General features: G+C 37.6%; 1 protein-coding gene across 1 annotated transcript in view; it reads left to right on the forward strand.

The window, feature by feature from the left end:
- The window catches only part of GMPS (guanine monophosphate synthase), a 62067-nt gene that overhangs the window by 26774 nt on the left and 17294 nt on the right, over positions 1-17999 (forward strand). The window contains exons 5-10 of the mRNA XM_053598889.1: positions 638-741; positions 4846-5039; positions 5263-5428; positions 7964-8115; positions 8985-9158; positions 11742-11847. Coding sequence (XP_053454864.1) covers positions 638-741; positions 4846-5039; positions 5263-5428; positions 7964-8115; positions 8985-9158; positions 11742-11847 — 896 coding nt within the window. The remainder of the gene's footprint in view (positions 1-637; positions 742-4845; positions 5040-5262; positions 5429-7963; positions 8116-8984; positions 9159-11741; positions 11848-17999) is intronic.

Below are 17999 nucleotides of genomic sequence, written 5' to 3' on the forward strand. Positions count from 1 at the left end.
CAGTTTCCCAAGTAGCTGGGATTACAGGTGTGTGTCACTGCACCTGGCCCTATTCTGTTAGAGATATTGCATACTGTTATTTCTAGTTAAAATGGAAGATGATAGAGTTTTTACCTAATTCTTTTGATTTTTGTGTCTACTTACCTTAAGCTGAAAATCTTAATTTCTAATAATGCTAATTACTAATTGTTTTAGCTGACAGTACACACATATCTATTTATATAGCTGCAGAATAACACTATCAGTACTAGTACTATTACTTCCAGCAGGACTACTAACATAAGACTACTGGATTAGTGTTAGGGTCTTTGAAATGTCTCTATTCTTAAGATAAATCCTGATAAGAGAAAATGTTGAAATGATTATTTTGTAGTCTTTCAGAATTATTCTTTGTGTGGTTATATTACCAACTTCATGTGTTTGTTTCAGTTTTTATTTTTTATGGATTGCCTTTCTTGAGGTTTAATTTTTTTTAATGGCTTTATTTATAATGAACAGGATATTTAAATTTTAATAGTGTTGTCCTGTCACATACTTTTTTTTATTTTCTGATCACATATGGCAAGGTTGTATTTCTAGCAAAAACTCCATTAATCATGATATTAAGATATTTATGTTTTATTTTTTGTATGCTTAGGGGCCTTCAGAAGGAAGAAATTGTTTTGCTTACACATGGAGATAGTATAGACAAGGTAGCTGATGGATTCAAAGTTGTGGCACGTTCTGGGAACATTGTAGCAGGTAAAAATTTTAAAAAGTTGGGAGATTTCCTTTTTAAAATTTATCTGAAGAGTAAGCATGAATCTGTATGAGATACTCTTTTATTTTTCTTATTTTTAAAAATATTAATAGATGTGGCAGGATCAACTGTTAATTAAGGGAATTCAGTAAGGATTATCCTTAAGTTACTCACTGTTTTGCTTTGAAATACTTTTTAAAATGTTCATAAAATGTTATATAAATTCAAACAAACACTATACTTTTACACTCTAATTTCACAAGAAAACTTGAGAATAGTCTATCTTCCTACCATGCTGTATTCAGAGTTAACTGCTTTTATGCTGCCTTAGGTATACATAGCCATGTGTATCAAATGTCTGCCAAACATTAGACTGGGCAGACAGGACATTTCTCTAACCTAGTGTTGGCAAACTGACCTGTGGGTCAAGTCAAATCCAGCCTATTGTCTATTTATGTCCAGGAGTTAAGAATGGTTTTTACATTATTAAAGGGTTCTCATAAAACAAAGGGACCATATAGTCTATAAAGCCTAAAATATTTACTGTTTAGCCCTTTTTAGAAGTTTGCTGACTCATTCTATAAACCATTTTTGTTCTGTACTTCTTTGCAGAAGAGGAATTGATTTTCTGACAGTTTGGGTTTGATATGATTACCTAAATAACTGTAATACAAATAATCACTAATAGTCTTGGAAATCAGTAAAAGAAAAATGTATGTTTAATCCATAAAGTTCTTTGTGGGCCCAGGTGCTGTGGCTCGTGTATAATCCTAGCACTCTAGGAGGCAGAGGTGGGTAGATTGCTTGAGCTCAGGAGTTTAAGATCAACCTGAGCAACAGTATCTACTAAAAACAGAAAAACATTGTGGCAGGCACCTGTTTTCCCAGCTATTTGGGAGGCTGACACAAAAGGATTGCTTGAGCCCAGGAGGCTGAGGTTGCTGGGAGCTGTGATGCCATGGCACTCTACCCAGGGTGAAAAAGTGAAACTGTCTCAAAAAAAGAAAAAAGTTCTTTGTGTCTGAGATGCCACACCTAAATAAGTTGAGAAATAGGTTTATTGTGGATCAACTGAACTGAATAATCCGTTGCTTGACAGATGAATACATTGATATAGGAATTATCAGGAATGGTTTTTATACTGAAAGTTTTTTACTTCATATTAAAGATCAACAGTAGTAGATGGGCTTTATGTATTTTTATTTATTCAATAAATATTTGAGTATTATTTGTCAGGGACAGTTCTAGATGTCAGATGTACAGCAATGAACAGAATTGCTAAAGAGAGCTAAAATCTCTTTGACATTGTGAAAGGTAGGGCACAAACACAGAATGTCAGACTTCAGGTGGTGTTTATATGACAAATATGTGGAGGGGAGAGGATGTTAAGGAATACGTGCCATTCGTTACTATTTTATATAGGATATTCAGGGAAAGTATTTCTGTAAGATGACATTAGATCTGAAGAAAGTAACTGCTGACCTCTCTGGATATTTGGGGAAGGACTATGGATGTCTGGGGATGAGAACTCACATTTGAGGAACAGCAAGGAGACCGCATAGTTGGAGCAGAATAAGCATGGGTGAGAATGGTAGAAGATGATGTTAAAGAGGTAATTAGGGGCCAGAATGCAAGACCTTTGAACCATTATAAAATTTTGACTTTACTCATAGTGAAGTGGGGCTTTGAACAAAAGAGAGAGACATGATCTAATTTCAGGATTAGATTATAGGAGACAATAGCACCAAAGATAGAGGCAGGAAGGCTACCTAGGAATCTGTTGTACAGTAATAATTCTCAGAGAAAGGCAGTATGGTCAAGGGGGAGCTGGGGAGTAGAGGTGGAAGTTGTCTGTAATGATTTGATTTTTATGTTTTGAAGGGAAAGACAGATGATTTGGTGTTAGATTGGATGCCAAGTGGGGAAGAGAAAGTAGGATGATTTTTTTTTTTTTTTTTTTGAGACAGAGCCTCAAGCTGTGGCCCTGGGTAGAGTGCCCTGGCATCATAGCTCACAGGAACCTCTACCTCCTGGGCTCAAGCGATTCTCCTGCCTCCGCCTCCCAAGTAGCTGGGACTACAGGCGCCTGCCACAAATGCCCGGCTATTTTTTGGTTGCAGCCGTCATTGTTGTTTGGCAGGCCCAGGCTGGATTCAAACTCAGGTGTATGTGGCTGGCGCCTTAGCCACTTGAGCTACAGGCGAGCCAGGATGATGTTTTAACTTCCAAGTTTTTTGGCCTGAGGAGCCAGAAGGATGAAGTTTATATTTACCTGATGGGAAAGACCTCAGGGATTTGGGTTTCCATATTAAATTCAAGATGCTTTATTAAACATCAAAAATAAAGGTATTGAATAGGCTGTTGTATATATGAACCTGAACTTTAGAGGAGAAAACTGGGCTGGAGGTATGAATTTTAGAGTTTACCAGCTTGTGGGTGGAATTTTACGGTTGTGAAAGGTATGAGATCACTCAGAAAAGAGATTTAAAGGCTGAGTACTGAGTGATTTCCATGTGCAGAGATGAGTAAGCTAACGAAAAACAAGCAGAGAAGATTCCAGAGTAGACAGTGAAATAAGTGAACCAAGAGAGTGGCATCTTGAAGGTCAAATAAAGAAAGTGTGATGTACCTTGGTATGGTAGAATAAGTGAGAGTTTGGGAGCTTTCCTGGCTGAATTTAGTTAATTAATAAGCCAAGACAAGTTTCTTGATATCTCGGACCCATAAAACAGGAGTAATACACATTAAAACATCTACTTTAACAACTTACGACAATATTTGCCAAAAAAAATTAGTCCATTGGATGAAGTTGTATTTGCAGTTAATAATGTACAAGAAGAAAACATAATATTCTAACAATGAGATTGTTTTCATTTCAAGTTAATACGAGGGTATAAACGATTAGGTTAGAATGCTTGAGTTTTTAGGTAAGGTCTCTGTTGCAGTTCTGTTGTGTTCTGCAGCGAGGAGGTGTACTATATACCCTTACATTGTGCTCACTAGGTGGGTGCACACTGATCTCCCTCCGTCCTCCCTCTCCCCAACTTGAATTGAGTTTTTCTCTTATGTGGGCATGTATTAGTTCTTCTGCTGGTATTAGTATTGAGTACATTGGTTACTTGGTTTTTCATTCTTCTTACACTTTAGTTCTAGAACGTGTTTCAGCTCTATCCAGTTAACACAAAACATGAAAGTCTCCCATCCTTTTCATGGCTAAATAGCATTCCATGGCATACATATACCACAGTTTGGTTTTTTATTTTATTTATTTATTTAGTTTTGGAGACAGAGTCTCAAGCTGTAACCCTGTTTTGAATGCTGTGGTGTCACAGCTCACAGTAACTTCAAACTTTTGGGCTTAAGGGATTCTCTTGCCTCAGCCTCCCAAGTAGCTGGGACTACAGGTACCTGCCACAATGCCCGGTTATTTTTGCAGTTATTTAGCTGGCCCGGGCTGGGTTCAAACCCGTCTCCCTTGGTGTATGTGGCTGGAGTAGTAACCACTGTGCTATGGGGGCAGAGCCTGTTTTTTATTGTTTGGGATTCATTGAGGGTACAAAGAATTAGGTTACACTGATTGCATTTGTTAGGTAAATTTACTCTAATTCTCCCAAGAGGTGTGTCATACACCGTGATTCCCCAACCCCCTCTCTACCATAGTTTATTAATCCATTCATAGGTTGATAGGCACTTGGGTTTTTCCACATCTTAGTAATTGTAAATTGAGCTGAGATAAACAATCTAGTGCAAATGTCCTTATGAATAAGTTTATTTTAATATAGGAGATTGGTAGCTGGACATTGTATTCGAAATCCATGTGGTACTGAGAACTGAAATTGAGTTATCGCACTAAATAGACAATTGAAATAACTTGAGTGAAAAAGTGAGAGTACTCATTAACTACTGTATCATGAAAGATCTTAATAAAGAAAGATTATGGGAATGTGCTTTTTGTTTGAATTTTCATTTTCTATAGCTAATACAACACGCCATGTTAGTTTTAACATTTACGTAGAGGAAGGAACTGTGAGGAATTAATTGTGGGTATTGGTTTAGTTTTTTTTTACGTGGAACCTTTTAAATTTGTGATTATTTTCTCTATAAAGGCATAGCAAATGAATCTAAAAAATTATATGGAGCACAGTTTCACCCTGAAGTTGGCCTTACAGAAAATGGGAAAGTAATACTGAAGAACTTCCTTTATGATATCGCTGGGTGCAGCGGGACCTTCACTGTGCAGAACAGAGAACTTGAATGCATTCGAGAGATCAAAGAGAGAGTAGGCACATCAAAAGTTTTGGTAAGCACTTTGTCATCTGGAAGTCTGCAGATTTACATTATTAATATTGAAATCTACGGTTTAAATTCCTCAACACAGCCCTTAAATGTTGATGGAGTGAACATATGTTTCAGTTACCATACGTATTTCTAATACCGTGTTTATAGGGGATGACTGAAGCTGTTAGTATTCATTTTCTTTTTGCTTATTCTGCTCACTTTGATTTTTTTATTTTACTCTGTAGGTTTTACTCAGTGGTGGAGTAGACTCAACTGTTTGTACAGCTTTGCTCAATCGTGCTTTGAACCAAGATCAAGTCATTGCGGTACACATTGATAATGGCTTTATGAGAAAACGAGAAAGCCAGTCTGTTGAAGAGGCCCTCAGAAAACTTGGAATTCAAGTCAAAGGTATTGATGAATCCTAGAAAAGTTAACGTATATACCAAGACTTACTTAATCAAAACTAACTTTATGGTTTAAATGAACACAATGACAGATTTCCCAGTAGGCTTAAGGTTAAAGATTTGAATAATTTGGACATTATAAATACTACTTCTTTAAGAGGGGTCCCAGTATAAATTTTAAAGCTTGATTACTACTAATGTTAAACTTAGATTAAATTACCCTTTTCTAGCTATCATTTTCTTCTAGTCATTCTCTTTTAAAATGGTTTTCCCAGGGTCAGGCGCGGTGGCTCATGCCAGTCATCCCAGCACTCTGGGAGGCCGAGGTGGGTGGATTGAGTGAGCTCATAGGTTGAGATCAGCCTAAGCAAGAGCGAGACCCTGCCTCTAAAAATAGTTGGGCATTGTGGCAGGCTCCTGTAGTCCCAGGTTCTCCAGAGGCTGAGGCAAGCGAAATGTTTGGGCCCAAGAGTTTGAGGTTCCCGTCAGCTCTGATGCCATGCCACTCTGCCAAGGGCAACAAAGTGAGGCTCTGTCTCAAAAAAAAAAAAAAATTGTTTTCCCATATTATGTTATAATATTTATGCATGAGATTACCCAAGCACTTCTCTCGATAGGTACCGATTGTTTTTGTCAATAGGCTTTTATGAGGGTAAGTGAATGAAGAGGGGATAGTCCTTTTTTTTTAAAGGCCATACCTCTAGTAATCTTCTTAACCCTTAGTGATATTTACATGTGTAGATATCTTTTATACTTTTTGTTGTTGTCATTGTTGCAGTTTGGCCAGGGCGGGTTTGAACCCTCTATCCTTGGTATATGGGGGCTGGCGCCCTACTCGCTGAGCCACAGGTGCCACCCATCTTTTATACTTTTCTACAATAAGGTGTAATCAATAGTTCAAGTGGAGTTACTGTACATATTATTGAATTAATTGAAATTGATATATAAGAGAAGAAGACACATATTTTCTTCTTTTGAAACTTCACTAAAATAATAGCAAAGGCATAAAGCAAGTGTAATGCTATAAGGATAAGGAATAAAGGAGGTGATAGCAGGCAAATCATTTCAATAAAATGTTGGAAGGTGGAAAGCAAATGGATAAGGTAGGTTTTTTTTGATAAGCTGATGAAATTTCTTTGATAGTGTTCAGGGCCCCTCACTAGCGAGGTCTCTTCTAGAGTCCCAGGAGGGTCCTTACTGATTTGTTCACATGATCATATATTTTTGTGTATTTTTTAAGTAAGATATTTTAATAATTTCTAGTTAAGTGTATTTTTCTCTTTCCACTCTGACTTGCTCTTGTTTGGTGATAATTGGAATGGCTATAGGCACTTTTGTATCAGGCTAAGAAAAAGTTGAGCTCGGGATACATTTAGTTTGGGTTTAGTGGTATATAAATGATTTGCAATCTTTTCTATGTATAGTTAAGTTCTTATTAGTGATCTCAATATAATTTATAATTTTAAAAATATCTTGTTATTCTGTTTCTTGAAGAGGGGCTTCAAATCATAAGAGTTTCAGATCTGCAAAAATCAGGATTTGTCCCTGGTAAAATGGAGGAATTCACAACTTTGGGTGGGGATGGGAAGGAAGCCAAGAAAAAATTAGCAGATTTATGCTGCGGACTTCTGGGGAGGGTTAGGAATTGGAGACATTGGGTTTCTTTTGGGAGCATGTGTCCCTGGGTGAGCCTAAAACCAGGGTTGGTTGAAAATCTAAAAAATAGATCCTTTTCCTAACACAAGAGCAAACTGATGCTATCCTTCCCCATCTGAAGACTGTAGGTTAATTCTTTAGAAGGGCTAAACAAAAGAGGCTCTGGATTTGAATATACCAATACCAGCCTGTAGTTGGGAGTAGAAGTAAGATTTTACATTAAGAACAGGATTAAGTAAAAATCTGTAGACTGAAGACTCCTTATTTCCACCATTTCTTCTGTTCAACTACCAGAAGGATGGTGGGAGATTGGAGGATATCTTCTTTGGGGTAATTGACCAGGTTAAGGAAAGACCTACAAATTCACTGGTGTCCCCCAGTGAAATAGCCTATTGTCTTGTCATCTTATGGTAAAGCCTACTACTAGTTAAGCTTTATTACCAAATAAAGATCTTAGTTTTTAGTTTCTGACTCTAAAATATAAAAGGACAGATCAGGATCACTAAGCAAATGTTCATAAATACCAGTTTTACAGGAGACCTAGTCAGCGTGCAGTCCTGAGGACTTTAATTCTTTGCTATTGGCTCCCTTGGGACTGTGCTTCTTGCTCTGGTGAAGCACTGAACAGAGGGAAAGCAACAGCATAATGTGTGATTCTCATGGTCCTAGATCATTAAATGCCACAGGATTCTCATAGGAACAATATTTAATGAGTGCACATGCCTGAACTCTGTTACTCGTGGTTTATTGATAGTTTTTGAATATGTAGGCAAATTTAGAGGCAATCAAAGGATCTACCTACTTTTCCTTTCTGTAGTTTGACTTGTTTTATGATTAAAAAAAAAAATCTATTGGTTTGAAACATTTCTTCCCTTCCCCCTAGTAATAAATGCTGCTCATTCTTTCTACAATGGAACAACAACACTACCAATATCAGATGAAGATAGGACCCCACGAAAAAGAATTAGCAAAACATTAAATATGACTACAAGTCCTGAAGAGAAAAGAAAAATCATTGGAGATACTTTTGTTAAGGTATCTTTTTTTAATGACTTTAATGTATATTATTTTTGATGTGAGTCTTAGTATTTTTCTTTGTCATTATATCAGATAACCAAATTTGCTACTTTAGATTTTTTCTTTTCTTTTCTTTCTTTCTTGCTATTTTTTTTTTTTTTTTTGGTGAGTCTTAAGAGTCTTAAGCTGTTGTCCTGGGTAGTGTGCTGAAGCGTCATAGCTCAAAGCAACCTCCAACTCTTGGGCTCAAGTGATCCTCTTGCCTCAGTTTTTCTATTTTTAGTAGAGAGAAGGGTTTTGCTTTGGCTCAGACTGGTCTTGAACTCGCGAGCTCAAGCAATCCACGGGCCTCGACCTCCCAGAGTGCTAGGATTAACAGGCGCAAGCCACCTCACCCGCCCTACTTCAGATTTTTGTGTGGAGGGCGCAGAGTTCTCCTATATATTGTTATTCTGCTAAGCACTAGAAACTGTTCTATGTTTAAAAAAAATATGTTTACGTAACAGTTGCCAGGCTATTGTTTTAACTATTTGAAAGTAAATGTTTTCAGGTGATTTTTGGACCTTAATTCATTGGATATCTCAAAGGCTAGATTCCAAGTTTTGTTTTTTTTTTTTTTTTGTAGTTTTTGGCTGCGGTCGGGTTTGAACCCACCACCTCCGGTATATAGGCCAGCACCTTACTCAGATTCCAAGTTCTTGAAGGGAATATTTGCATGTCTTTTTGAATCATTTTAAAAACTCCCAGTAACGGAGTTTATTAGCAATGCAATGCAAGGGGTTTGTTAGCAATGCAAAAGGACTCAGAAATTTAGTTGAAATTTTTTGAAGACAGCAAAATTTTATACTTTCATCTTTTATAAAGTTCTTTACTTTCATTTATTATAGGTTGCCAATGAAGTAATTGGAGAAATGAACCTGAAATCAGCAGAGGTTTTTCTTGCCCAAGGGACTTTACGGCCCGATCTAATTGAAAGCGCATCCCTTGTTGCAAGTGGCAAAGCTGATCTCATCAAAACCCATCACAATGACACGGAGCTTATCAGAAAGTTGAGAGAAGAGGTAAAATCTTAGTAGAACTTTTCTGTACAGTAAATACAGGAAGATTCTTCCTCCTTCCTATCCTTTTCCCTCCCCATATTCATGGGTTTTATATTCATCACCACACTCTAATTTTCGAACACTTTCTTTACTCCCTAAAGCAGTGGTTCTCAACCTTCCTAATGCTGCGATGTATTTTCATTGTTAACAAGGGGTGGTGACTCGCAGGTTGAGAACTGCTGCCCCGAAGGAACCTCATACCCCTTAGCAGTCAGTCCTCATCTGCCTCCTGTCGTCTCCACCCTCCCCTCCAACCCACTCCGCCCCTGCCAGCTTTAGGCAACCACTAACTTATTTTATTTTTAAACTCACTAATTTATTTTTTGTCTCTATCAATTTACTTATTCTGGAGATTTCATATAAATAGCATCATATAATAAGTGGTGTTTTATGACTGGCTTCTTTTACTTATGATAATGCTTTTCAAGGTTCTTGTACAGTGTAGCATTTATCAGAACTTCATACTTTATTACTGCCAAATAATAATTCGTTGTATGAATATACTACATTTTAGTTATCCACTGATTGGTTGGTAGACGTTTGGGCTTCTGCTTTTTAATTATTATAAGTAATGCTGCCATGAATATTGGCTACAAGTTTTCTTGGATGTGTTTTTATTTCTTCTGCTTGATATCTAGGAGTAGAATTGCTAGGTCTTACAGTAACTTTCCATTTAGCATTTTGATGAACTGCCAGACTATTACCAAAATAACTATATACTGTTTTACATTCCCACCAGCACTATGTGAGGGTTTCAGTTTTTTCACATCCTTACCAAGACTTGTTACTGTTTTAATTGTGCTAAAAAATACATAAAATTTACCATCTTCACATTTTTAAGTGTACAGTTCAGTAATGTTAGTTATATTCGTATTGTTGTGAAACAGATTGAGAGAACATTTTCATATTGCAAAACTGAAACTGTATACTCATTAAACAACTCTCCTTTACTCCCTACCCTCCCAGCCACCTTTCTGGTTTTTTTTTTTTTTTTTTTTTGGTTGGGTGTTGAATTATCTGTGTCTTTTGATTTCAGTTAGCCTAGTGGATGTGAAATAGTGTGTCTCTTTGTGCTTTTGCTTTGCATTTCACTAATAGCTAGTGGTGTTAAGCATCTTTTCATGTGAGAAATGTCTGTTTGTATATACGCTTTGGTCATTTTTAATTGGCTTGTTTATCTTTTTTTTTTTTTGGTTGCAGTTTGGCCGGGCCTGGGTTTGAACCCACCACCCTTGGTATATGGGGCCGGCGCCCTACTGACTGAGCCACAGGCGCCGCCCTTTTTTTTTTTTTGAGACAGTGCCTCAAGCTGCCCTGGGTAGAGTGCTGTGGCATCATAGCTCACAGCAATCTCCACCTCCTGGGCTTAAGCGATTCTCTTGCAGCAGCCTCTCAAGTAGCTGGGACTACAGGCGCCTGCCACAATGCCTGGCTATTTTTTTTGGTTGTAATTGTCATTGTTGTTTGGCAGGCCCAGGCTGTATTCGAACCTGCTAGCTCTGGTGTATATGGCTGGTGCCTTAGCTGCTTGAGCTACAGGCACCGAGATTGATTATTTATCCTTTTGTTATTGAGTTGTAAGTGTTCTTTATATATTGTTACAAATCTTATATCAGATATCATTTGTGAATATTTTCTCCTTTTCCATTTGTTATCTTTTTACTTTCTTGATGTCCATTTAGAGCAGTGGTTCTCAATCTTCCTAATGCTGTGACCCTTAATACAGTTCTTCATGTTGTGGTGACCCTCAACCATAAAATTATTTTTGTTGCTACTTCATAACTTTGCTACTGTTATAAATCGTATTGTAAATATCTGATCTGCAGGATGGTCTTAGGCAATTCTTGTGAAAGGGTTGTTCGACCCCCAAAGGGTCGGCAACCCACAGGTTGAGAACTACTGATTTAGAGAGTTATAATTTTGAAGCAATAATACCAATTTTCCAATTGCCTTATATTTCTTGGTGAGAACTAGATCAAAGATAGTGGGTTGACTTACTTTGATTTATTTATATTTAAAAGTTTTTTTTTTTTTTTTTTTTTTTTTTTTGAGACAGCATCTCACTATATCACCCTTGGTAGAATGCCATGGTATCATAGCTCACAGCAACCTCAAACTCCTGGGCTTAAGCAATTCTCTTGCATCAGCCTCCCAAGTAGCTGGGATTACAGGAGCCTGCCCTAGCACCTGGCTATTTTTAGAGGCAGAGTCTCACTCTGGCTCAGGTGAGTCTCCAATCTGTGAGCTCAGGCAATCCACACACCTCTGCCTCCCAAGTGCTGAGATTGCAGGTGTGAGCCCCTGCGCCTGGCCTATATTTAGAACGTTTATGTTTAAAATGTGTTTTAAAGAGAAATAAGAATACCACTAAAATATTCATCTAATTTCTTTTTAAGCACACAGTAGGAAGTACTTTAAAAGATGCATTTTTAAAGATAAATTTTTAACATTATGTAGTAAGAAAAGTGACAATAGGAAAAGCCAGTAATTTGGTGCCCTTTGTTTTCAATGTCCTCTGTTGATGAGCTTTTTTTTTTCATGTAGGGAAAAGTGATAGAACCTCTGAAAGATTTTCATAAAGATGAAGTAAGAATTTTAGGCAGAGAACTTGGACTTCCAGAAGATTTGGTTTCGAGGCATCCATTTCCAGGTAAAAATTGAATTTTGTCTTTAGACCTAAAGAAAAATTAATCCAGTCAATTGCGAAATAATTAGTCATCTTAGAACATAAAATGAGAGAATGGACAGTATGAATAGGGAAGAATGGTCTAGTTAAGTTTAAAAATGCATTCCTTTGGGCGGTGCCTGTGGCTCAGTGAGTAGGGCGCCGGCTCCATATGCCAAGGGTGGCGGGTTCAAACCCAGCCCCGGCCAAACTGCAACAACAAAAAAAATAGCCGGGTGTTGTGGCGGGCGCCTGTAGTCCCAGCTGCTTGGGAGGCTGAGGCAAGAGAATCGCGTAAGCCCAAGAGTTAGAGGTTGCTGTGAGCCGTGTGATGCCACGGCACTCTACCGAGGGCGGTACAGTGAGACTCTGTCTCTACAAAAAAAAAAAAAAATGAAGAAAACATAAAGGAATGCATTTTTTTTTTTCCATTGTGTTTGTATTAAAGCGTCACATGGTCGTTGGGCGTATCAAGTTGCCATCATATGAGAAAAGCAAGGCGTGGAGATATTTTAATAACATTGCCACATAATTTGTAGTGGTAGAGCTAGATTTGTTATTCTGTGTTTGACTTGTTTGAATGGACGAACCACTTCTTTCATGTGCAAAGAATTCTTTCCACAATGCTTTATGTAACTAATTTGTTAATAAAAAATGCTCAATTTTAAAATGTCATTTGCTAGCATAGAAAAAACTTACTTAGAAGTGATAATTTTAAGTTAGAACTGAATGTCTTAATTCATTTTTGTTACTAGCTGCACATGTGTAAGTCTGGTGCCTCAGTTTTTTTTTTTTTTTTTTCTTTATTAAATCATAGCTGTGTATGTTAATGGGATCATGGGGCACCATACACTGGTTTTATAGACCGTTTGACACATTTTCATCACACTGGTTAACATAGCCTTCCTGGCATTTTCTTAAGTTGTTGTGTTAAGACATTTACATTCTACATTTACTAAGTTACATATATACCCTTGTAAGATGCACCGCAGGTGTAATCCCACCAATCACCTTCCCTCTGCCCCACCTCCCCCCTCCCTCACCCCCATCCCCATATGCTTAGGTTATAACTGGGTTATAGCTTTTGAGTGAAAGCCATAAATTAGTTTCATAGTAGGGTTGAGTACATTGGATACCTTTTCTTCCATTCTTGAGATACTTTACTAAGAAGAATATGTTCCAGCTCCATCCATGTAAACATGAAAGAGTTAAAGTGTCCATCTTTCTTTAAGGCTGGGTAATATTCCATGGTGTACATATACCACAATTTGTTAATCCATTTGTGGATCGATGGACACTTGGGCTTTTTCCATGACTTAGCAATTATGAATTTGGCTGCAATAAACATTCTGGTACAAATATCTTTGTTATGATGTGATTTTTGGTCTTTTGGGTATATGCCTAGAACAGGAATTATATGATTGAATGGCAGATCTATTTTTAGATCTCTAAGTGTTCTCCAAACATCTTTGCAAAAGGAATGTATTAATTTTCATTCCCACCAGCAGTGTAGAAGTGTTCCCTTTTCTCCACATCCACGCCAACATCTCTGGTCTTGGGATTTTGTGATATGGGTTAATCTTACTGGAGTTAGATGATATCTCAGAGTAGTTTTTTTTTTTTTTTTTTTTTTTTGTAGAGACAGAGTCTCACTTTACTGCCCTCGGTAGAGTGCCGTGGCATCACATGGCTCACAGCAACCTCCAGCTCTTGGGCTTACGTGATTCTCTTGCCTCAGCCTCCCGAGCAGCTGGGACCACAGGCGCCGCCACAACACCTGGCTATTTTTTTGTTGCAGTTTGGCCGGGGCTGGGTTTGAACCCGCCACCCTCAGTATATGGGGCCGGTGCCCTACTCACTGAGCCACAGGCGCTGCCCCTCAAAGTAGTTTCGATTTGCATTTCTCTGATGATTAAAGATGATGAGCATTTTTTCATATGTCTGTAAGCTGTGCGCCTGTCTACTTCAGAGAAGTTTCTCTTCAAGTCCCTTGCCCAGTCTGCCATGGGATCACTTGTTCTTTTCTTGCTTTATGTGTTTGAGTTCTCTATGGATTCTGGTTGTTAAATCTTTGTTGGACATATAACCTGCAAATATTCTCCATTCTGATGGCTGTTTGCTTTCTTTACTTAATGTGTTCTTGGCTGTACAGAAGCTTTTTAGTATGATCCGGTCCCGGTAGTGTATTTTTGATGCTGCTTCAATTACTCGGGGGGGGTCCTCCTCATAAAATACTCACCCAGACTGATTTCTTCAAGGGTTTTCCCTGCACTCTCTTCTAGTATTTTTATAGTTTCATGCCCTAAGTTTAAATCTTTAATCCAGTGAGAGTCTATCTTCTTTAATGGTGAAAGGCGTGGGTCCAGTTTCGGTCTTCTGCAGGTTGCCAGCCAGTTCACCCAGCACCATTTGTTAAATAGGGAATCTTTTCCCGACTGAATGTTTTTAATTGGCTTGTCAAAGATCAAATAATGGTATGTAGCTGGATTCATCTCTTGGTTCTCTATTCTGTTCCTGACATCTACTTCTCTGTTTTTGTGCCAGGACCATGCTGTTTTGATCACTATCAATTTATAGTATAGTCTGAGGTTTGGTAGCATGATTCCTCCTCCTCTGTTTTTATATCTGAGTAATGTCTTGGCTATTCAAGGTTTTTTTCTGATTCCATATAAAACTAAGTATTTTTTCAAGATCTTCAAAGTATGACAGTGGAACTTTAATAGGGATTGCATTAAAATTGTATATTGCTTTGAGTGGAATGGACATTTTAACAATATTGATTCTTCCCAGCCATGAGCATGGTATGTTTTTCCATTTGTTAACATTTTCAGCTATTTCCTTTCTTAGAGTTTCCTAGTTCTCTTTATAGAGATCTTTCACATCCTTTGTTAGATAAACTCCCAAACATTTCATCTTCTTTGGCACTACTGTGAATGGAATAGAGTCCTTAACTTTTTTCAGCTTGACTATTTTTGGTATATGTAAAGGCTACTGATTTCTGAATGTTAATTTTGTAAACTGAGATGCTGCTGTATTCCTTGATCACTTCTAAGAGTTTTGTGGTAGAATCCCTGGCGTTTTCCAGATATACAATCATATCATCTGAGAAGAGTGAAAGTTTGATTTTTCTGACCCTATCTGGATACCCTTGATCGCCTTTTCTTCTCTAATTGTGGTGGCTAAAACTTCCATTACAGTGTTAAAGAGCGGCGGAGACAATGGGCAGCCTTGTCTGGTTCCTGATCTGAGTGGAAGTGATTTCTTTTTATTTTATTTTATTTTATTTATTTACTTATTTATTGTATTGTTAAATCATAGCTGTGTACATTACTGCAATCAAGGGGTACAATGTGCTGGTTTCATATACAATCTGAAATATTCTCATCAAACTGTTCAACGTAGCCTTCATGGCATTTTCTTAGTTATTGTATGTAGACATTTGTATTCTGCATTTAGTAAGTTTCGCCTGTACCCATTCTAAGATGCACTGTAAGTGTGGCCCCACCCATTACCCTCCCGCCACCCTGACCTCCCACCTCCCTTCCCCTTCCTTGGCCCTTTCCCCGTAGTCTTGTGCTATAGTTGGGTTATAGCCTTCATGTGAAACCTATAAATTAGGTTCATGGTAGGGCTGAGTACATTGGATACTTTTTCTTCCATTCTTGAAATACTTTGCTAAGAAGAATATGTTCCAGCTCCATCCATATAAACATGAAAGAGGTAAAGTCTCCATCTTTCTTTAAGGCTGCATAATATTCCATAGTATACATGTACCACAATTTGCTAGTTCATTTGTGGGTCACTGGGCACTTGGGCTTCTTCCATGACTTAGCAATTATGATTTGGGGTACAGTAAATATTCTGGTACAGATGTCTTTGTTATGTTGTAATTAGTCTTCTGGGTATAAAGAAGTCTTCTGGGTATAAACCTAGTAAAGGAATTATAAGATCAAATTGTAGATCTATTTTTAGGACTCTAAGTATTCTCCAAACATCCTTCCAGAAGGAACCTATTATTGTGCATTCCCACCAGCAGTGTAGAAGTGTGCCCTTTTCTCCACATCCACACCAAAATCTCTGGTTTGGGGATTTTGTTATGTGGGCTACTTTTATTGGGGTTAGGTGATATCTCAAAGTACTTTTGATCTGCATTTCTCTGATGATTAAGTATGATGAACTTTTTTTCATGTGTTTGTAGATCGTCTGTCTGTCTTCCTTAGAGAAGTTTCTCTTCAAGTCCCTTGCCCACCCTGAGATGGGATCATGTGTTCTTTTCTTGCTAATACGTTTGAGTTCTCTGGATTCTGGTCATTAGTCCTTTATCGGAGGTATAACCTACAAATATTTTCTCCCATTCTGAGGGCTGTCTGCTTGCTTTACTTACTATGTTCTTGGCTGTGTAGAAGCTTTTTTGTTTGATCAGGTCCCAGTAGTGTATTTTTGATACTGCTTTAATTGCCTGGGGAGTCCTCCGCATAAAATACTCAGGCCGATTCCTTCTAGAGTTTTCCATGCACTTTCTTCGAGTATTTTTATAGTTTCATGTCTTAAGTTTAAATCTTTTATCCATTGAGAGTCTATCTTAATTAATGGTGAAAGGTGTGGGTCCAGTTTCAATCTTCTACAAGTTGCCAGCCAGTTCACCCAGCACCATTTGTTAAAGAGGGAATCTTTTCCCCACTGAATGTTTTTAATTGGCTTGTCAAAGATCAAATAACGGTAAGTAGCTGGATTCATCTCTTGGTTCTCTATTCTGTTCCAGACATCTACTTCTCTGTTTTTGTGCCAGTACCATGCTGTTTTGATCACTATTGATTAATAGTACAGTCTGAGGTCTGGTATTGTGATTCCTCCTGCTTTGTTTTTATTGCTGATTAATGTCTTGGCTATTCGAGGTTTTTTTCTGATTTCATATAAAACGAAGTATTATTTTTTCAACATCTTTACAGAATGTCAATGGAGCTTTAACAGGAATTGCATTAGCATTATATATTGCTTTGGGTAGTATAGACATTTTAAAAAAGTTGATTCTTCCCAGCCATGAACATGGTATGTTTTTCCATTTGTTGACATTTTCAGCTATTTCTTTTTTAAAGTTTCATAGTTCTCTTTGTAGAGATCTTTCATGTCCTTTGTTAGGTATACTCCCAAATATTTCATCTTCTTTGGCACTACTGTGAAAGGAATAAAGTCCTTGACTGTTTTTTCGGCTTGGCTATTGTTGGTATATATAAAGGCTACAGATTTATGGGTGTTGATTTTGTAGCCTGAGACATTGCTGTATTCCTTGATCACTTCTAAGAGTTTTGTAGTAGAATACCTCGTGTTTTCCAGATGTACAATCATATCATCTGAGAAGAGTGAAAGTTTGATCTCTTCTGACCCTATATGGATACCCTTGATTGCCTTTTCTTCCCTAATTGTGGTGGCTAAAACTTCCATTACAATGATAAAGAGCAGTGGAGACAATGGCCAGCCTTGTCTGGTTCCTGATCTGAGTGGAAATGATTTCAATTTAACTCCATTCAATACCATATTGGCTGTGGGTTTGCTGTAGATGGCCTCTGTCCGTTTAAGAAATGTCTCTTTTATACCAATTTTCTTAAGTGTTCTGATCATGAAGGGATGCTGGATATTATCAAAAGCTTTTTCTGCATCAATTGAGAAAATTGTATGGTCTTTGGTTTTTAAATTGTTTATGTGCTGAGCTATACTACAGATTTATGTATATTGAACCAACCTTGAGACCCTGGGATAAAACCGACCTGGGCATGATGTATAATTTGTATGATGTATTGCTGGATTCTGTTTGTTAGGATCCTGTTGAATATTTTTGCATCTATATTCATTAGGGATACGGTGTATAATTTGCTGTTCTTGTTGGGTCTTTTCCTGGTTTGGGGATCAGGGTGATGTTTGCTTCATAGAACATGTTGGGTAGTCTTCCTTCTTTTTCTATATTTTGGAAGAGGTTTAGTAATATAGGTACTAGTTCCTCTTTAAAGGTTTGGTAGAATTCTGAGGTAAAGCCATCTGGTCCTAGGCTTTTCTTTTTAGGGAGATTTTGTATGGTTGATGCTATTTTAGAACTTGATATGGGCCTGTTCAACATTTCCACTTGATTCTGGCTAAGTCTT

This window comes from Nycticebus coucang, chromosome 8 (genome assembly GCF_027406575.1).
Source record: "Nycticebus coucang isolate mNycCou1 chromosome 8, mNycCou1.pri, whole genome shotgun sequence".
Taxonomy (NCBI): domain Eukaryota; kingdom Metazoa; phylum Chordata; class Mammalia; order Primates; family Lorisidae; genus Nycticebus; species Nycticebus coucang.